The 22,333-nt window shown below is 44.5% G+C and overlaps 1 protein-coding gene across 3 annotated transcripts in view; it reads right to left on the reverse strand.

The window, feature by feature from the left end:
* FAT3 (FAT atypical cadherin 3) overlaps positions 1-22,333 on the reverse strand; it is a 617,414-nt gene that overhangs the window by 330,775 nt on the left and 264,306 nt on the right. For all 3 annotated transcript variants that reach the window (XM_089656533.1, XM_089656524.1, XM_089656517.1), the window contains exon 3: positions 13,597-13,658. In XM_089656533.1, the coding sequence (XP_089512659.1) occupies positions 13,597-13,658 (62 nt within the window). The remainder of the gene's footprint in view (positions 1-13,596; positions 13,659-22,333) is intronic.

The following is a 22,333-nucleotide window of genomic DNA, read 5'->3' on the forward strand; positions in this document are numbered from 1 at the left end:
AAAGGGAAATCCCCCCTTCTCTTAGACAGTTGTAAATGGAAGAATGCAATATTGGGATAGCGCCAAGGGACAAACAAAATATATATAAAATAAATAAATTGTGAACATATATATATATGTAATAAACAGCTGCAAACCTAACCTATATAAAAAGGTGCAAAAAAATAATAATCCAAATAGGCTGCACAAATTATCAAAAGTCCAAAATAAATATTTGTGTATAATATATAAACTCAGTCTGACACTGCTAGTAAGGACAGACCTCTTAGACTATATCAGGTTATTGTTCATGTGTGTTATGCTGAAAATTTTCAATAAAGAAGTGGTCTTGCACTTTTAAGCTTAAACTGGCTTTACACTGTATGGGATTGGAGTAAACACACTCTAAACCAGGGGTGGGCAAACTTTTTGACTTGAGGGCCGCAATGGGTTCATATATTGGACCCGGGGGCCAGACCAAGAGTAGATGAATGATGTGTATGTGTCATCCATAGTAAGTATAGTAATATTCCCCCATAGTAAGCATAGTAATTAATCCCCCATATAGTAATTCATCCCCCATAGTAATTCATCCCCCATATAGTAATTCATCCCCCATAGTAATTCATCCCCCATATAGTAATTCATCCCCCATAGTAATTCATCCCCCATATAGTAATTCATCCCCCATAGTAATTCATCCCCCATATAGTAATTCATCCCCCCATATAGTAATTCATCCCCCATATAGTAATTCATCCCCCATAGTAATTCATCCCCCATATAGTAATTCATCCCCCATATAGTAATTCATCCCCCATAGTAATTCATCCCCCATAGTAATTCATCCCCCATATAGTAATTCATCCCCCATAGTAATTCATCCCCCATATAGTAATTCATCCCCCATAGTAATTCATCCCCCATATAGTAATTCATCCCCCATAGTAATTAATCCCCCATATAGTAATTCCTCCCCCATAGTAATTCATCCCCCATATAGTAATTCATCCCCCATATAGTAATTCATCCCCCATAGTAATTCATCCCCCATATAGTAATTCATCCCCCATATAGTAATTCATCCCCCATAGTAATTCATCCCCCATATAGTAATTCATCCCCCCTATAGTAATTCATCCCCCCTATAGTAATTCATTCCCCATATTAATTCATCCCCCATATTAAGTCCCCAAGTCCCCCCTGTGTCAATTCACTTACCTTTGCTCCGCGTGTTCCTCTCGCCGTGTTCCCGCGCCGTTCCGGTCTTCAGGGCGGACTGTGAGAGGAGCCTAGCTCCCCTCACGTTCCTCACGCTGCCCCGCCTGCACACATCCTGACAGCCGATGTTTGCCACGCTCCGCGGCCCGTATATGGCCCACGGGCCGTAGTTTGCCCATTGCTGCTCTAAACAGACCCCTAATGTCTCACTTTTGAGACAGAGAAAGGAACTGAGGACATAGATTTCTTCCCTTCTCTCTGCAGTTGTACTGAGAGCGAATGAACATAATGTGCTCTGTACAGAGGCTCCTGTTCATTCACAAACTGAAGCATAGTAAACACAGTTAACTATGCTTCAGTTATGAATGAACACCGTGAGTTACTTATTGTGTTCATTCACAAAAGGAAGGGGCCAGTGAAAATGGCACATGGGAAGGACCACATGGGAGAAGAGGGAAGAGGATAATGTACAGGGATGGTAATCAGTGCGGGGGGGGGTGCAATTACACAAAGCAATCCTCTGTATCTCTCCCTGCAGCAACTGAAAGCCGACATGCCGGAGAGGAGAAGAAGACGAGAAGTTGCCTTTCAGCTGTTGCAGGGAGAGACACACAGGGGGTAGAACTATATTTGCACTTCACACCTCCCCTCCTGGCCACAACTGATTCCCCTGCTGCCCAGGCCTCCCTACTGGCCTAGGCCCAGTACAAGAGTACCGGTGCTACCCCCTTATCAGCGACCCTGCCTGTGTCACATTTTCCTATATGCTCACTGCAACAGGGCCTCTCACTGTCACAAGTGGTATAATTTTGTTTGAAAAGTTTTGTTTTAAGAGCGGTCTTTTGGTTTTCCAATTGTTAGTTGGGTCAAATCAATGTTGGTTTTCGACTGCAGCAACAAGAAAATGAAAAGCAGCAGGATGGAAAATGTATTTCACATGAACAAATTTCTGACAGTGTATGTCCTTTTTGTTTGAGAAAGTCCATTCACTCAAAATCAAATGTTAAAAGCAAACATTTTTGAAGTACTTTCAAAAGACATTTGTCGTGTTATAGAATTTACCACTTTTGTACAAATGTTCATACAATCATTAAAAAATCTGTTATTGTATGGCCAGCTTTAACCAGTCTCTCTGTAATCTTTGGGTAAGGTTCCTTATTACATATGGTTATGGTTTTAGGCCTATGCTTCTCAACAGTTAAGTTTTGGCTTTAGATACACTTTAATATTCTAACAGGATCTACAAAGAATAAAACTGTGTGTAGGCAGTGCCAATTAAATAAGAACCAAACAAATGTTTAAGCAGCAGTGTTTGGGGAATGGAACAGCTGTGTTTCCAGCAAAGATCAGCATGGAGGTAAGTGCTGTATAACTTACACCAACCTTCCCAAACTCTGCTGCTTATGGCACGTGTGGTAACATTTCTTAAATAGTAAAATTGCAAATCAAGCTGAAAAAAGTGCAGTGGCCATGAAATAAAAACATTCTAATTACATTTATTGTTTCCCAGGTTCCATTTATTGATGTAGAGATCTTGTTGCATAGTCCCTACTTGGGAACCTACAGGGTTTGACTCCAAGGGTCTGGGTTTTCAAATATGTCTCAGGCTCGCTTGCTCAATATTTCAAGGCTAGCATGTTCATCTTTTATTATGGATTTTTCCTTTTAAAGCAGTTCAAGCTGAACTTTTGTTTTGTAAAGAGTTGGGAAAGGTTGGAAGAACTGTCAGGTTTTTATTAGTGTCTCTTTTTGGGAGATAAGGGGATTTCCTCTGACTTCCTCTGGCTTTGAAGTTTAACTCAACTGTCAGTTGATATCAGTTAAATTCCAGGTACATCAAAGCAAAATGTGTGTAAGCTCATGCACTCCTGTTTCAACTGTTTTTATTAATTTTACAACTAAACAATAAGAGAATACTAGACTAAATGAGTTTGTACATAAAAAACACACACACAGAGATCTCCCAGCAACATCGTAACAAAAGGAGATCAAGAAATCACCCTGCTCTACAACTTGGATCTGCAAACCCAGGCATGTGGGCAAGTAACTTAACCCTGTAATCATCTTCCTAATTATCTCTTTGCTGTGTCTTTATATACATATACATATATTTTTGTGACATCTCTTTGTAAATATTGTATCGCACCTGTTTGACCCTTTTAGTAATAAATCTTTCATTCTGAAAGTGTTAAACTGTTTCTAAGCGCTTATTTGCAATTCACGAATCCCTGCCTTTGAAGAGATGCTACTGTTTGATATATCTCTGTATAACAGGTCCGTGAACTGTGCTATATAGATCAATATTTCAATCATTATAGTTTATATTTGATAACGGGAGTTTCCCAGTCTCCGACAAAAGTGGTGGTGGCAGTAGAGGGATAGTTGTGTAATTAACCCGACCCAGTAACAAGCGCATTTAGGCTGCAGGCACCGATTGTAGTCTATTAGCTGGGCAATCGCTGTGCTGGGTGCAGCTGAGTGTGGCCTTGTTATGCGCGTCACACTGCGGTTTTAGATCGGCCGGTCCTTCGGTCACGAGTTTGGTGAGAAGGTCTGGGGTCTGACGCCGTGGGCGTGATGTATTACTGTTAGTCGCGGTCGTGCGATTGTCGCATGTTGGTGGCGGCGATCGTGGATCCATGACATACATAAAAAAGTAACCTGTCATGGCATTAGCAGACGACAAGGTTACCAGAGGGGTATGTGCATGACCTCTAGATGAAGTCTACTAGGTAAAATTCAGAAGCTTAATATAAATAGGCTCAACATAATTTGGTCAGAAAGCAGAACTACAAACTGACAATTAACTATCAATGTTATCTGATATTGTTCTGAAAAATGGGACTAGGTCAGCTTGCACCAAGCCACAGTATTAAAAACTAGCAGACCAGTATGACCCTCAGTGCAATATCGAAAGAAGAGTCAAAACAAGTAGGGTGGACACCTGTATGTGTATGCAAGGTGAAAAAAAGAGTGGTCCATCCAGGCATCCAATGTTGTAAAATCATGCATTTCTAACCTTTTGACAACAGTTTGGGGAAGGATATTTTCTGTTCTAGCATGACTATGCCCCTGTGTACAAGGCCAGCTCCATAAAGACATGGTTTGATGAATTTAGTGTGAAAGAACTTAAGTGGCCTGCTCAGATGCTTTGGGATAAATTTGAACACTGAGAGGGAGACAGGTGTATTCTTATCCAACACCAGTACCTGACCTCTCAAAAGCTCTTTTGGCTGAATGAGCACAATTTTCCACCAACAGACTCCTAAATCTTGTGGAAAGCCTTCCTAGATGAGTGGAGGCTGTTGTAACTGCAAAGAGTAGGCCAACTCCATATTAATGTCCATGATTTTGGAATAGGAAGTCCAACAAGCTCATATAGATGTGGTGTTCAAAAACATTTTGCCATGTAGTGCACATATAGCAGGGGATCAAGGAGCTTTAATGATTACACCACAAAAGCCATAAAACAAAACATAAAAAATTCATTATGCAAGGCCAACTTTACAAAGTATTTCTTCATATGGTCACTGTCCACAGTAATACTAATTCCCCCCTTTTAATAAATGAAAGGGATATAATATTGTAAAGATTCTGAGGATCATAGTTATCTGGAATGGCAGGTCTCAGCAGATGTTTACTATATTCACAGTAAATGAAAAACTCATACAGGGCACTTTGGCAAAAACAGACATCAAGGATTTAGTGACAGGCTCTCTTTAATTCTTCCCTCAGCCTTCTACAATAAAACGAATGTGAGCAGATAAAGTACAGAGGTGCCTAATCTACCATGCCACAGATGCGGATTGATCAGCGTGATGTCAGATTTAAGAGTCACGCTCTTCCAGAGAGTGGTCACAGGAGGCACAAGCTTTTAATTTCTTGATAAATCAGGGTCTGATTTTTTTTTCTCCTTCGGCTCCTCAGAGTGGAATATTTTATAACCTTGCTGGTATTTTAGATTCACATCTAAATCTTCATGTAACCGAGACCAATGACAACATAATCCTGCAAAGCAAATTGGTGGCCTCAAAAGAGCCATTAGGGTATCCGCTAAATCTTAGTACAATATATATTTTTATTGATTTATTTTCTATGTCTGTTTCTTCTCGATAATTTAACAGGGCTTATTACAGCAAGCTGACGCAATATTTAAACCAGCAAAAATAAAAATAAGAATTATGGGTAACGTGTTTTTAAAAGGGATGTACAGACAAAAAAAAAAGTACTTTTCATAGATTTTCAAGAACTAATTTTACGCACAGCAGTGTTTTGTTTTCAGAAGTTTGTCTATGGCTGGAATATATAATTGTCTACCACACTTACCTCCTAAAACAAAAAAGTACAGAGTGGAATGGGGAGGAGTTTGGAATGCAGCAACTGTAGTCTACTATAGTTGACTGTCAGGAAGGTTGAGCCTATCACTGTTGACAAAAATCAGTGCGAGCACTGGTGTACATACAATATGGCACTTGGACTTGCACTTAGTATTATGAGTATGCGTGGAGTTTTGTGCTTGTGTCCGAGCATGCAAGCCCAACACCAGTGTTGGCATTATATGGTTTATTTAAAGATCTGCTTGGTTTGGAGAAGTTGATGATTGGTCTACAGCTATTCCTGTGACCTTAACCATGCTTCTGATCTTCTGTTGTCTACCGGGCTTGCCTCCCAATCTGTCTTGGACCTCTGCTTTCTGTTGTTGACCCTAGGTTGCTCTCCATCGACCTCGCTTATCATCTGCTGATTTAGGACTGTTTGCCTTACCCTGACCTCAGCCTTGGATTACCTGACCACATCTCTGTTTATCAATTCAGTACTACTGGTGACGTTGCACATGCTCCTACTATGATCCTGCTCTCCACTCCAATTTCAACTTACAGTGGGGCAAAAAAGTATTTAGTCAGCCACCAATTGTGCAAGTTCTCCCACTTAAAAAGATGAGAGAGGCCTGTAATTGGCATCATAGGTAGACCTCAACTATGAGAGACAAAATGAGAAAAAAAATCCAGACAATCACATTGGCTGATTTGGAAAGAATTTATTTGCAAACTATGGTGGAAAATAAGTATTTGGTCAATATCAAAAGTTCATCTCAATACTTTGTTATATATCCTTTGTTGGCAATGACAGAGGTCAAACGTTTCCTGTAAGTCTTCACAAGGTTGGCACACACTGTTGCTGGTATGTTGGCCCATTCCTCCATGCAGATCTCCTCTAGAGCAGTGATGTTTTGGGGCTGTCGCTGGGCAACACGGACTTTCAACTCCCTCCAAAGGTTTTCTATGGGGTTGAGATCTGGAGACTGGCTAGGCCACTCCAAGACCTTGAAATGCTTCTTACGAAGCCACTCCTTCGTTGCCCGGGCGGTATGTTTGGGATCATTATCATGTTGGAAGACCCAGCCACGTTTCATCTTCAATGCCCTTGCTGATGGAAGGAGGTTTGCACTCAAAATCTCACGATACATGGCCCCATTCATTCTGTCCTGTACATGGATCAGTCGTCCTGGTCCCTTTGCAGAGAAACAGCCCCAAAGCATGATGTTGCCACCCCATGCTTCACAGTAGGTATGGTGTTCTTTGGATGCAACTCAGCATTCTCTCTCCTCCAAACACGACGAGTTGTGTTTCTATTAAACAGTTCTATTTTGGTTTCATCTGACATTCTCCCAATCCTCTTCTGGATCATCCAAATGCTCTCTAGCAAACTTCAGATGGGCCCAGACATGTACTGGCTTAAGCAGGGGGACACGTCTGGCAATGCAGGATCTGAGTCCCTGGCGGCATAGTGTTACTGATGGTAGCCTTTGTTACGTTGGTCCCAGCTCTCTGCAGGTCATTCACTAGGTCCCCCCGTGTGGTCCTGGGATTTTTGCTCACCGTTCTTGTGATCATTTTGACCCCACGGGGTGAGATCTTGCGTGGAGCCCCAGATCGAGGGAGATTATCAGTTGTCTTGTATGTCTTCCATTTTCTAATTATTGCTCCCACAGTTGATTTGTTCACACCAAGCTCATGCCTATTGCAGATTCAGTCTTCCCATCCTGGTGCAGGTCTACAATTTTGTTTCTGGTGTCCTTCGACAGCTCTTTGGTCTTCACCATAGTGGAGTTTGGAGTGTGACTGTTTGAGGTTGTGGACAGGTGTCTTTTATACTGATAACAAGTTCAAACAGGTGCCATTGATACAGGTAATGAGTACAGGACAGAGGAGCCTCTTAAAGAAGAAGGTACAGGTCTGTGAGAGCCAGAAATCTTGCTTGTTTGTAGGTGACCAAATACTTATTTTCCACCATAATTTGCAAATAAATTCTTTCCAAATCAGCCAATGTGATTGTCTGGATTTTTTTTCTAATTTTGTCTCTCATAGTTGAGGTCTACCTATGATGCCAATTACAGGCCTCTCTCATCTTTTTAAGTGGGAGAACTTGCACAATTGGTGGCTGACTAAATACTTTTTTGCCCCACTGTATATCCAGCCTCAGCCTGAGCTGCCTCACTCTCCCTGGCATCCAGATGACAGTAGGCTTTGGCACATCCCTAGATCCCTTGCATTTCTAAGTCAACAATCGGTACCCATGCCACTCCATGTCCTCCTACTCTTTGTCACTGTCATCAGTGGTATTGTACAGGAGTTGATAGGGAAACCCCCCTTGTCAACCTGGTCTCCACACAGTTGTGTGACAATGAATGACACAGTAAACAATGATAATTTTTTTATGGTGCACAGCAGAGCTCTTTGGCAAGGTTACAAAATCTTATCCATTCTAGGATACTTCAGTAGCATGTATGAACATACATTGCAGAGAAAACTGCTTAATTAGAGGACAGGTTGATCACATGACCTTGACTGGTCTTTATTGCTCTGAGCTTTTATAATAACATAGGCCCTGTCCATTAGGCAGTGTTATTGTACAGTGGGTATGCAGAAGCCACGGTTAGCCATTAGAGTGTAACCAAAATCTGCAAATACTCGACTCTCCTTTGGTGATTCAACATGTGCAAGTTCCCTCACTGGCATCGTTGCCTGGTCTTCTCTGGGTTCAGTATTTTTGGCCATCTTGATTGGCCAGTTGGGGATGACAAAACACCTGTGTATGCAATGCTGATTTATCTCAGCACCAAGACATGACCCGAATGTACACTGGGCTGTACATGTTATTGTACATTTGAAAGAACTTTGCAAACAGGAAAGTAAAAAGAACTTTGCAAACAGGAAAGAAAAAGCTTTTATTGCAGATGAGATGTAGTATTTCTTTCCTTCATAACATAAAACCTTCCTGCTTGCAATTTTTTTTTTTTTCGTATTAAGTTCTGCTTCAAGTCAGAGAAGTCAGCTCGCTGTAACAAAGTGAAAGGGCCAAAGAGTTGGATTTCTGAATAAAAGGATTATAAAAACTATTCTGGTCTTAGGTAGGACTGTGTGCATCTAGGAGAAAATGTATTATTTATTCAAGTTTTCGGTTTCATTTTTGGAATTAATCTGGGGCAAGGCTTATCAGCCTGACACTGACATTTTTTAAGATTGCCTGCCAGACTGGTCAGATTCTGTTAGCTTATTAAACGTCTATACATAAGGAAATTTTTATCCCTGGCAATTATTCAAGTGAAAAGCAAATCTTGGTAAATCCCTATAGTTTATTCAACATATTGCTTGTAGGCTTCTCTTGTAAGGCATTTAATATACAGTAGAGGCATAACTAATTTATTTTCAATAAGCTTCCAGTCTCTTAACACATGACCAAAACAGTCTGAAGAGATGCTTGAATTTGCAAATTATTTCTAGAGAGCAGTTTATGAGGGTTAGAGCAAAATCATGGAGATTATGAAATATACTAGTGCACCAGCCAAATTAACTACTTTTATTGCGTCATCTCAAATTGTTATTTTTTTCCTTTATTCTTTATACAATCAAAATATCATGGGTTAAAAAGGCACTACATCTGGTTGTAATAATACAAATGTGAGATGCAGACAGCTCAACACTTTTCATTCTATTGCCATTGACTATTGACAGTCTGCATCCAAGGCCAATCACTCACAGGTGATCGCTACATGCTTTCAATAGGGGTGCCTCCTGCAGCTATTTGCCAGGAACCAGCTCTGGGGTTCTTGCACTTAGTTGTAGTCAGGTATATTAGCAATTGTGAATGTACCCTAAGTTTCCAAGAGACAAATTAAATTGGCATATGATTCAGCTCAATGGTACCCATTCAACACTGACATATTAGAGAGTATCAAATTTGTTATGACCTTCTAGAAGGAGCAAAGCTACAAATTGGACCCAATTTGCCATGTGAGTGTTTGGGAAGCATAAGAAGCTGGCAGGTGATTCAGCTAATGAGTGCCCACTCAAAATGGAAACAACACTTTAGAATGGTTCTCATTTGTAACCACAAAATACTCAATTTTCCTTAGTAAAATGGCACCCAAGGTTGACCTAAATATATACAATGCATTTCAAGCAATTTCTGTTGTGTCTTTGATCATTCCCCGTTGCTAATCAATTTGATAGCTTACGTTCCTTCACACTACGATGCAAGACATGCACAATTAATTTAACAACATAATTTAATTTTATGTCATAATGTGAGCTCATTGAGACAGCGATCCGATCCGGGTCACGGAACGCTGAAAGCTTTCCGACTAGAATCTCTTCTTTCTCTTCCAAATTTACACAAGTAAAATGAGGAACAGCCTTACTAAAAGCACAGATGATATATTGCATTATTTGATAGCAATCCATGTAGCATGTAAAACTCATGCTGAGCAATGGAATAATCAACCAATAAAGACTATTCTCCGGTGAAGCCCAGAGTATGTCAATTAATTACATTGCATGGCAAGACAAAAGAAGTTAAAGATGAATACAAATCACTATGACAGTTAATATAGTTTAAAATCAAGTAGGAGGAAAACTGTATTTTGTTTCGGGCTTGGGCAGGATGAGTGTTAAAACTCAACTCCTTATAAAATTTTCATATTTTAAAAAGATTGCCTAGGCTCTAGAGGCAATACTCATCTTCAGTCCAGAAGAGCTGCCACAGTATATCTTATTTACTACTTCCCCAATCTTTTGGGTTGCGTGATGTCTAGCATCATACAACCCAGAAGAATGAGCACATACTGTGAGTGCAATGTGTCATGGCCCTGCTCCTTGAGGGGTGTCATCACAGCATCTTTCATTCACTGGTATGCCACTCACACTTGCATTAGCAAGAAAAGACCAGCCTGGAGAAGGAGGTGAGAAGAGAGAGGACAACCTCCTGCACAGTGACCCACCCCAGGGAACATGATTCCTCACTCACTTTGGATAAGTACACCTGGAGTGGTACCCAGGAAAGGAGGGTAAATACCTATTTGTCTTCCTCTGATCATTGTTTAAAGAATGTGTTACTGACTTTAAGTAGCATGAAGTACGGTCATCTGGCGTTCCAAATCCTACATACAGTCATGGCCGAAATTGTTGGCACCCTTGATATTTTTCCTGAAAATCAAGTATTTCACACAAAAAAGGTATTGCATTAACACATGTTTTGCTATACACATGTTTATTCCCTTTGTATGTATTGGAACAAATATAAAACAGAGGCAGAAAAGCAAATATGACATAATGTCACACAAAACCCCAAAAATGGGCTGGACAAAAGTATTGGCACCCTTAACTTAATATTTGGTTGCACACCCTTTGGAAAACATAACTGAAATCAGTCGCTTCCTATAACCATCAATAAGCTTCTGACACCTCTCACCCGGAATTTTGGACCACTCTTCCTTTGCAAACAGCTCCAGGTCTCTCTTATTGGAAGGACACCTTTTCCCAACAGCAATTTTAAGATCTCTCCACAGGTGTTCAATGGGATTTAGATCTGGGCTCATTGCTGGCCACTTCAGAACTCTCCAGCGCTTCTTTGCCATCCATTTCTGAGTGCTTTTTGACGTATGTTTGGGGTCATTGTCCTGCTGGAAGACCCAGGATCTTGGACGCAAACCCAGCTTTCTGACACTGGGCCCTACAGTGCGACCCAAAATCCTTTGGTAATCCTCAGATTTCATGATGCCTTGCACACAGTCAAGGCACCCAGTGCCAGAGGCAGCAAAACAACCCCAAAACATCATTGAACCTCCACCATATTTTACCGTAGGTACTGTGTTTTGTTCTTTGTAGGCCTCATTCCGTTTTCGGTAAACAGTAGAATGATGTGCTTTACCGAAAAGCTCTATCTTGGTCTCATCTGTCCACAAGACGTTTTCCCAGAAGGCTTTTGGCTTACTCAAGTACATTTTGGCAAACTGTAGTCTTGCTTTTTTATGTCTCTGTGTCAGCAGTGGGGTCCTCCTGGGTCTCCTGCCATAGCGTTTCATTTCATTTAAATGTCGACGGATAGTTCGCGCTGACACTGATGCTCCCTGAGCCTGCAGGACAGCTTGAATGTCTTTGGAACATGTTTGGGGCTGCTTATCCACCATCCGGACTATTCTGCGTTGCAATCTTTCATCAATTTTCCTCATCCGTCCACGACCAGGGAGATTAGCTACAGTGCCATGGGTTGCAAACTTCTTGATAATGTTGCGCACTGTGGACAAAGGCAAATCTAGTTCTCTGGAGATGGACTTGTAACCTTGAGATTGTTGATATTTTGCCACAATTTTGGTTCTCAGGTCCTCAGACAGTTCTCGTCTCCTCTTTCTGTTGTCCATGCTTAGTGTGGCACAGACAGACACACAATGCAAAGGTTAAGTGAACGTCTCTCCTTTTTATCTGCTTTCAGGTGTGATTTCTATATTGCCCACACCTGTTACTTGCCCCAGGTGAGTTTACAGGAGCATCACATGCTTGTAACATTCTTATTTATCCGCAGTTGTGAAAGGGTGCCAATACTTTTGTCCAGCCCATTTTTGGAGGTTTGTGTGACATTATGTCGAATTTGCTTTCTTTCCTCCCTTTTTTTGTTTTGTCCCAATACACACAAAGGGAATAAACATGTGTATAGCAAAACATGTGTTAATGCAATACGTTTCGTGAGAAATACATGATTTCCTGGAGAAATATCAAGGGTGCCAACAATTTCGGCCATGACTGTATATAGAAATTCAGCTCTGCAGACAGATTAGAGTGCCCAGCCTCCACAAACCTCAAATCATTTTGCAAAGAACGCCAGGCAATGTAAACGTTGTCCTGCCCCCAACAAGCGAAGATGAAAAAATGGGTGCTACAGCAGTCTGGTAGCAGGCCAATAATATTGATTGGGAGGGAGCTATTTTCATTATAAGCACAGGCATTCTGTAAACCAAAGCAGTTATTACAACTGTGCAATGCTGTACAAACTTGGCTTAAGTGGTACTAAACTCGCATTGCAAAAATCATTTCTTCTTTTAGCTCCACATGACTCACAAATATTTAAAGTGGTTGTAAAGGCTGAAGGGTTTTTACCTTCATGCATAGAAAAAACCTTCTGTGTGCAGAATCCTCCCCAGCCCCCCCAATACTCATCTAAGCCCCCTCTCAATCCAGCAATGTGCACTGGCGTCACAGCTATCCCGTGACTTCCTCTTCTCATTGGCTGAGACAGCAGCAGGAGCCGTTGGTGACCGCTACTGTCAAACACAGCCTGTGAACCAATGAGAAGAGAGAGAGGGGATAGGGCTGAGCCACAGCTCCGTGTGTGAATAGACACATAGAGCATCGGCTGGGCAGTGCGCATGCTCAGGTGCCCCCATAGCAAGCTGCTTGCTGTGGGGGCACCCAACAGGAGGGAAGGGCCAGGAGCACCAAAGGGGGACCCAAGAAGAGGAGGACCCAGGCTGCTCTGTGCAAAACCACTGCACACAGCAGGTAGACATGTTTGTTATTAAAAAAAAGCCTTTAGAATCACTTTAAGGTCGTTTTAAAGAATTTAATCCCAAAACCTTACTATTCTTTTTTTTTTTATGTTCTCATCGCTCTCCACGTTGCTTTCCTGATTCTCTGGTCAGGGAGAACACCCATTGTTAACACCATTGAGCATTCAAGTGTATAGTGGATTACTTAGAATGAAGCTAGTATGAAAAATAGCCCTTGTAAATATAGCAGGTGGCTTGTAATGGAGGCCTTTGATAATGCTCGTGGATGTTTGTCCACAGAACATTGGTACACCAACCTATAGGCTGGGACCATTATCATCAAAGTGGCCACACTGATGCTCCAGGGAGGCCCTGTAAGACAGCATAGCCAGTCTATAGAATGGACATGAATTTCAATGAATAGTTTTGTTAAAAAGACAGTATAAAAGGAACAGAAGAAAAATATAGAAATAAAATACAAATATAAAAGGCATACTGCAAAATATAATTTTTCATTACATTATATTTCATTACAAGAGTTTAATAACACTTTAAGAAAGAATTAAGAATTTTACCTCAAGAAAATGTTCTGCCTGTTGTTCTCGGTCCAGCTTTCGTGATGTTGTAGTAATGAGACCTAGATGAAAGCAAAGAAGTCATCATTGAATTTTTCAGATCATCAGAAACTTTGTTAAGTCATTTGCAGCTGTCTGAATAGCACACTCTACACCTCTTAGATCAATGCACAGCCTAACTTCCATCATTCTTTGGACAGCATATGCTGCACCATTAAATTATTCAGTGCATAGATAGAGACACACGAAAAACCGATTTGCTTTCCAACATAGCTGGGCTAGATCAGTTAAAGCCAGGGCTTTTTTTCAGCAGGAACGTGGGGGAACACAATTCTGGCACCTCTAGCACTGAATGTATGCAACACCAAGGGGTGCTGACATGTGCTGGCGGATCTATTGTTGTTAGAAGGGAGTCAATTGTTGCTGGGAAGGATCTACTGGTGAGGGAGGGTTGGTTACTGGAGGGTCTATTGATGCTGGTTGCTGGGAAATCTGTTGTTGCTGCTGGGTGTCTATTGTTGTGGGAGCGGTTCTATTGTTGCTGGTGAGAATTTTGTTGCAGGGAGGGTCTACTGTTGCTGGGGAGATCTATTGTTGAAAGTGGGTGTACTGTTGCTGGCTGCAGGGGATCTATTATCATTAACACATTTTTTAGCTCCACAAAATTATACTTGGTCCCATATTCTCTAAAAGGGGCTGTACTGGAAGGTGGTTAGGGACCAAGGGACAGTGCTTGGAGGTGAGTAGTGATGGAAACAATGGGTGAATCAAAAAAGAGAGCTCCTGCACCTATTCTCTGAGAAAAAAAACCCTGGTTAAAGCTGAACTTTGGGCACACAGATATATCCTGATATAAATGCAGACATGTGATCTGTCTTTGCTGCCTAAAGGTACATATTTCTGTACGGATAATTTTGTGATCCCATTATTCCTGCCAGACAGCATAGCCAGGCTGGTTACCCAACTTATTTTCAGTGGGGACAGCTCACAGTGAGAGAGTTGTCAGCAACACAGGCAGTGCCAATCCTAAAAGCAGTGAACAGGACTAGGTGTGGCCATGTGGTAATTACAAGTTACAGGCAGTAACAATGCTAATAGCCACATCCCCTGCAATGTTTTTGTTCATCCCACTGTAGTGCAAGCAGACCCAGCCTACATAAGAGTGGCAACTATGCTCTGAATTTAGTTCTTTGCTCTGATGCAGTGTAGCATTGTTGCCACCTCACCAGAGGAATCTACATTAGGTGAACTTCATTAGCAGGATCAATAGATATTTGTGGGGCCCCACTACTTTTGATTGGGGACAGCTCACAGTGAGTGGTTTCATCAACAACACAGTACTGTCAATCCAGAAAGCAGTGGGAAGGGCTAGGTTTGACCAGGTATTGATTGACAAGCTATAGACTTGTGAATCACCAGTGACCTTGCCATACCATACCCCATACCCATACAATAGCCATACTCACCCCCCCCCCCCGCAACATTTTTTTCATCCCACTGTAGTTCAAGCAGGCACAGACTACATAAGACTCCACTCAGAGTTCAGGAGCAGTGCAGCAGTGTTTCCACCTAATAACAGGATTGCATTGGGTGGACTTCACTGGCAGGATCGTCAGTTATTTGTTGGACTTTGCAGTGGTACTAAAAAGGAAACTGTAGACGCAGATGCTCTTATAATTAAGTTTTGATGCACATATAATTTTTTTTGTTTAATGGGAGGCCATAGTTCTACTTGAAGTAGTTAAGCAGAGACACTGTAATAAAGAAGAAGTCAAATTGTATACTTTTTCTGCTATTGCTCCCTGATGCTCATGGAAAATACACTATATGTTCTCTTTAATAAACTTGAGTACAGGTGAAACTCGAAAAATTAGAATATCGTGAAAAAGTTCATTTATTTCAGTAATGCAACTTAAAAGGTGAAACTAATATATGAGATAGACTCATTACATGCAAAGCTAGATAGTTCAAGCCGTGGTTTGTCAGAATTGTGATGATTATGGCTTACAGCTCATGAAAACCCCAAATCCACAATCTCAGAAAATTAGAATATTGTGAAAAGGTGCAATATTCTCAGCTCAACGTGTCCCACTCTAATCAGCTAATTAAGCCATAACACCTGCAAAGGGTTCCTGAGCCTTTAAATGGTCTCTCAGTCTGGTTCAGTAGGAATCACAATCATGGGAAAGACTGTTGACCTGACAGTTGTGCAGAAAACCATCATTGACACCCTCTATAAGGAGGGAAAGCCTCATAAGGTAATTGCAAAAGAAGTTGGATGTTCCCAAAGTGCTGTATCAAAGCACATTAATAGAAAGTTATGTGGAAGGGAAAAGTGTGGAAGAAAAAGGTGCACAAGCAGCAGGGATGACCGCAGCCTGGAGAGGATTGTCAGGAAAAGGCCATTCAAAAGTGTTGGGGACTTTCACAAGGAGTGGACTGAGGCTGGAGTCAGTGCAGCAAGAGCTACCACACACAGACGGATCCTGGACATGGGCTTCAAATGTCGTATTCCTCTTGTCAAGCCGCTGCTGAACAACAAATAACATCAGAAGCGTCTTACCTGGGCTAAAAAAAACAGACCTGGTCTGTTGCTCAGTGGTCCAAAGTCCTCTTTTCTGATCAGAACAACTTTTGCATCTCATTTGGAAACCAAGGACCCAGAGTATGGAGGAAGACTGGAGAGGCACACACTGCAAGATGCTTGAAGTCCAGTGTGAAGTTTTCACACTCTGTGTTGATTTGGGGAGCCATGTCATCTGCTGGTGTTATTCCATTGTGCTTCATTAAGTCCAGGGTCAACGCAGCCGTCTACCAGGAGATTTTGGAGCACTTCATGCTTCCTTCCACAGACAAGCATTATGGGGACGCTGACTTCATTTTCCAGCAGGACTTGGCACCTGCCCACACTGCCAAAAGCACCAAAACCTGGTTCAATGACCGTGGGATTACTGTGTTTGATTGGCCAGCAAACTCGCCTGACCTGAACCCCATAGAAAATCTATGGGGCATTGCCAAGAGAAAGATGAGAGACATGAGATCGAACAATGCAGACGAGCTGAAGGCCACTATTGAAGCATCCTGGTCTTCCATAACACCTCATCAGTGCCACAGGCTGATAGCTTCCATGCCACGCCACATTGAGGCAGTAATTGCTGCAAAAGGGGCCCAAACCAAGTACTGAGTACATATGCATGCTTATACTTTTCAGAGGTCTGATATTGTTCTATGTACAATCCTTGTTTTATTGATTGCATGTAATATTCTAATTTTCTGAGATTGTGGATTTGGGATTTTCATGAGCTGTAAGCCATAATCATCACAATTATGACAAATCACGGCTTGAACTATCTTGCTTTGCATGCAATGAGTCTATCTCATATATTAGTTTCACCTTTTAAGTTGCATTACTGAAATAAATGAACTTTGCACGTTATTCTAATTTTTTGAGTTTCACTTGTATATACTGCACATAGCTATACTGAACATTCAATACAGTTGGAGGAACAAATGCTATTAAAAAAAGTTACATTCATAAAATGATGATTCTTTTTTTTGTATCATTCTTTTGAAATGTGTAAGCTGCATTGTATGTAGCTTTTAGTCTTCAGACAATGATCAGTTCTGAAAAGCGCAGAGTATCCACAGGGCAAGCTGTCCAAACAATAAACTTCCCAACACAGAGAAATGGAAATGTCAGGAGGTAATGTGCCAACTGCATCTATTTAGTATTGTTAATTTCTGTATTTAACACTTTTTTTTGGTAGCCATTCCTTTAAAAATCATTTGAAATGCGAAATAGAGAAAATACGTATTAAAATGCAAATCCATTATGAAAGGAATACCCGCCTGCCTACTACAAGTTAAGAAGTCCCCACTACACTCAGATTGTCTCTGTCAGTCCTCAGCCACTACGGTTTTAGGGTGGGACTGGCCAACTTCCTGGCATCAGATGTGGTTGATAGCCAATGGAAGGATCATCCAAAGGAGTTGAGCAAACATGGTTCTGGGGAAGGTGGAAAATATGGAAGATTGTCAATGAAGAAAGTTAATTGTACACATTAAAGAATAGGGACATCATGGGGCATATCTTCTGGCTACACCAAGCAGGGAAAAGAATACCCAGAGCCATAAAGGAGTTCATAGAGTTTAGGGACAGTGTTGGTGGCTTATGCTCCCTTACAAGTCCAGAGGAATGCAAAAGAGACTTGAAGCAGGTCTAGTACACCTGCAATGAATTATGAATTATTTCGGAAGCATCCTAAACTGATGTCAAAAGCATGCTGCATTTGCCCAGCGAAGACGATCAGCTGACACAGAAAACAATGGAGAACTGAACACTGGAAAGGCAGGTAGGAGGCTTCTGTATGTATTGCAGATGTTCATTGGAGAAGCGAACCTTCTAGTTAAAAAAACAATGAACTGTTGGAGCTATTATTTAATGTGGAGTGACCGTCCAAGGTGTATTGAAGAGGGTATAAGCAACGAAGAAAGGCTGGGAGTTGAACAAACGTGATTCTGGGGAATGTGGAAAATATGGAAGAGAGTCAATTAAGAAAGTTAATTGTATACATTAAGGAATTAAGAGGGACATTACTTGGTATTAGAGATGAGCGAAGTATTCAAAAATTTGATTCGGCTGATTCGGCTGATTCGGCGAATTCGAGGAATAAATTTGATTCGAGGCGAATATATTCGCAGCGAAATTAACTTATAAAAAGGGTGTTTCTAGGCTTCAGAGAGTCTTTATATTAGTGCAGAACACTGTACCCTTAATTTAAATGCCCTTGGAGTCTGCTGGGGAAGAGAAATAATACTGTCAGTCAGTATGACATGCAGATGAGTGCCGTCGATCTTAGAATCACCGCACACTTCACTCATTTGGGCAGTCACGGGGCCAAAACCAGAGTGTGGAGCCACAGTGTGGCGGTGGAGGCAGCAGCAATGGGAGGCCACACAGCACCCTATGACAAAATGGAACCCACCAGCAGTGTGAGGAGACCTGAAAGTGGCACATGGCAGAGTGTGGCAATGGAGACAGCAGCAATGGGAGGCCGTACAGGGACCCATGAGACACTATGGACCTGGCAGCAGCATGAGGAGGCGGTACAGGGGCCCATGACAGATTACGGACCTGGCAGCAGCATGAGGAGGCGGTACGGGGGCCCATGGCAGATTACGGGCCTGGCAGCAGCAATGGGAGGCCCGTAATCTGCCAGCACCCTATGACAAAATGGAACCCACCAACAGTGTGAGGAGACCTGAAAGTGGCACATGGCAGAGTGTGGCGATGGAGACAGCAGCAATGGGAGGCCGTACAGGGACCCATGAGAGACTCTGGACCTGGCAGCAGCATGAGGAGGCGGTACGGGGGCCCATGGCAGATTACGGGCCTGGCAGCAGCAATGGGAGGCCCGTAATCTGCCAGCACCCTATGACAAAATGGAACCCACCAGCAGTGTGAGGAGACCTGAAAGTGGCACATGGCAGAGTGTGGCGATGGAGACAGCAGCAATGGGAGGCCGTACAGGGACCCATGAGACACTCTGGACCTGGCAGCAGCATGAGGAGGCGGTACGGGGGCCCATGGCAGATTACGGGCCTGGCAGCAGCAATGGGAGGCCCGTAATCTGCCAGCACCCTATGACAAAATGGAACCCACCAGCAGTGTGAGGAGACCTGAAAGTGGCACATGGCAGAGTGTGGCGATGGAGACAGCAGCAATGGGAGGCCGTACAGGGACCCATGAGACACTCTGGACCTGGCAGCAGCATGAGGAGGCGGTACGGGGGCCCATGGCAGATTACGGGCCTGGCAGCAGCAATGGGAGGCCCGTAATCTGCCAGCACCCTATGACAAAATGGAACCCACCAGCAGTGTGAGGAGACCTGAACGTGGCACATGGCAGAGTGTGGCGATGGAGACAGCAGCAATGGGAGGCCGTACAGGGACCCATGAGAGACTCTGGACCTGGCAGCAGCATGAGGAGGCGGTACGGGGGCCCATGGCAGATTACGGGCCTGGCAGCAGCAATGGGAGGCCCGTAATCTGCCAGCACCCTATGACAAAATGGAACCCACCAGCAGTGTGAGGAGACCTGAAAGTGGCACATGGCAGAGTGTGGTGATGGAGACAGCAGCAATGGGAGGCCGTACAGGGACCCATGAGACACTCTGGACCTGGCAGCAGCATGAGGAGGCGGTACGGGGGCCCATGGCAGATTACGGGCCTGGCAGCAGCAATGGGAGGCCCATAATCTGCCAGCACCCTATGACAAAATGGAACCCACCAGCAGTGTGAGGAGACCTGAAAGTGGCACATGGCAGAGTGTGGCGATGGATACAGCAGCAATGGGAGGCCGTACAGGGACCCATGAGACATTCTGGACCTGGCAGCAGCATGAGGAGGCGGTACGGGGGCCCATGGCAGATTACGGGCCTGGCAGCAGCAATGGGAGGTCCGTAATCTGCCAGCACCCTATGACAAAATGGAACCCACCAGCAGTGTGAGGAGACCTGAAAGTGGCACATGGCAGAGTGTGGCGATGGAGACAGCAGCAATGGGAGGCCGTACAGGGACCCATGAGACACTCTGGACCTGGCAGCAGCATGAGGAGGCGGTACGGGGGCCCATGGCAGATTACGGGCCTGGCAGCAGCAATGGGAGGCCCGTAATCTGCCAGCACCCTATGACAAAATGGAACCCACCAGCAGTGTGAGGAGACCTGAAAGTGGCACATGGCAGAGTGTGGCGATGGAGACAGCAGCAATGGGAGGCCGTACAGGGACCCATGAGACACTCTGGACCTGGCAGCAGCATGAGGAGGCGGTACGGGGGCCCATGGCAGATTACGGGCCTGGCAGCAGCAATGGGAGGCCCGTAATCTGCCAGCACCCTATGACAAAATGGAACCCACCAGCAGTGTGAGGAGACCTGAACGTGGCACATGGCAGAGTGTGGCGATGGAGACAGCAGCAATGGGAGGCCGTACAGGGACCCATGAGAGACTCTGGACCTGGCAGCAGCATGAGGAGGCGGTACGGGGGCCCATGGCAGATTACGGGCCTGGCAGCAGCAATGGGAGGCCCATAATCTGCCAGCACCCTATGACAAAATGGAACCCACCAGCAGTGTGAGGAGACCTGAAAGTGGCACATGGCAGAGTGTGGTGATGGAGACAGCAGCAATGGGAGGCCGTACAGGGACCCATGAGACACTCTGGACCTGGCAGCAGCATGAGGAGGCGGTACGGGGGCCCATGGCAGATTACGGGCCTGGCAGCAGCAATGGGAGGCCCATAATCTGCCAGCACCCTATGACAAAATGGAACCCACCAGCAGTGTGAGGAGACCTGAAAGTGGCACATGGCAGAGTGTGGCGATGGATACAGCAGCAATGGGAGGCCGTACAGGGACCCATGAGACACTCTGGACCTGGCAGCAGCATGAGGAGGCGGCACGGGGGCCCATGGCAGATTACGGGCCTGGCAGCAGCAATGGGAGGCCCATAATCTGCCAGCACCCTATGACAAAATGGAACCCACCAGCAGTGTGAGGAGACCTGAAAGTGGCACATGGCAGAGTGTGGCGATGGAGACAGCAGCAATGGGAGGCCGTACAGGGACCCATGAGACACTCTGGACCTGGCAGCAGCATGAGGAGGCGGTACGGGGGCCCATGGCAGATTACGGGCCTGGCAGCAGCAATGGGAGGTCCGTAATCTGCCAGCACCCTATGACAAAATGGAACCCACCAGCAGTGTGAGGAGACCTGAAAGTGGCACATGGCAGAGTGTGGCGATGGAGACAGCAGCAATGGGAGGCCGTACAGGGACCCATGAGACACTCTGGACCTGGCAGCAGCATGAGGAGGCAGTACGGGGGCCCATGGCAGATTACGGGCCTGGCAGCAGCAATGGGGGGCCCGTAATCTGCCAGCACCCTATGACAAAATGGAACCCACCAGCAGTGTGAGGAGACCTGAAAGTGGCACATGGCAGAGTGTGGCGATGGAGACAGCAGCAATGGGAGGCCGTACAGGGACCCATGAGAGACTCTGGACCTGGCAGCAGCATGAGGAGGCGGTACGGGGGCCCATGGCAGATTACGGGCCTGGCAGCAGCAATGGGAGGCCCGTAATCTGCCAGCACCCTATGACAAAATGGAACCCACCAGCAGTGTGAGGAGACCTGAAAGTGGCACATGGCAGAGTGTGGTGATGGAGACAGCAGCAATGGGAGGCCGTACAGGGACCCATGAGACACTCTGGACCTGGCAGCAGCATGAGGAGGCGGTACGGGGGCCCATGGCAGATTACGGGCCTGGCAGCAGCAATGGGAGGCCCATAATCTGCCAGCACCCTATGACAAAATGGAACCCACCAGCAGTGTGAGGAGACCTGAAAGTGGCACATGGCAGAGTGTGGCGATGGATACAGCAGCAATGGGAGGCCGTACAGGGACCCATGAGACACTCTGGACCTGGCAGCAGCATGAGGAGGCGGTACGGGGGCCCATGGCAGATTACGGGCCTGGCAGCAGCAATGGGAGGTCCGTAATCTGCCAGCACCCTATGACAAAATGGAACCCACCAGCAGTGTGAGGAGACCTGAAAGTGGCACATGGCAGAGTGTGGCGATGGAGACAGCAGCAATGGGAGGCCGTACAGGGACCCATGAGACACTCTGGACCTGGCAGCAGCATGAGGAGGCGGTACGGGGGCCCATGGCAGATTACGGGC

Source organism: Staurois parvus, unplaced genomic scaffold, assembly GCF_062004578.1.
Source record: "Staurois parvus isolate SC_StPar_1 unplaced genomic scaffold, SC_StPar_1.0 ptg000027l, whole genome shotgun sequence".
In the NCBI taxonomy this organism is placed as follows: domain Eukaryota; kingdom Metazoa; phylum Chordata; class Amphibia; order Anura; family Ranidae; genus Staurois; species Staurois parvus.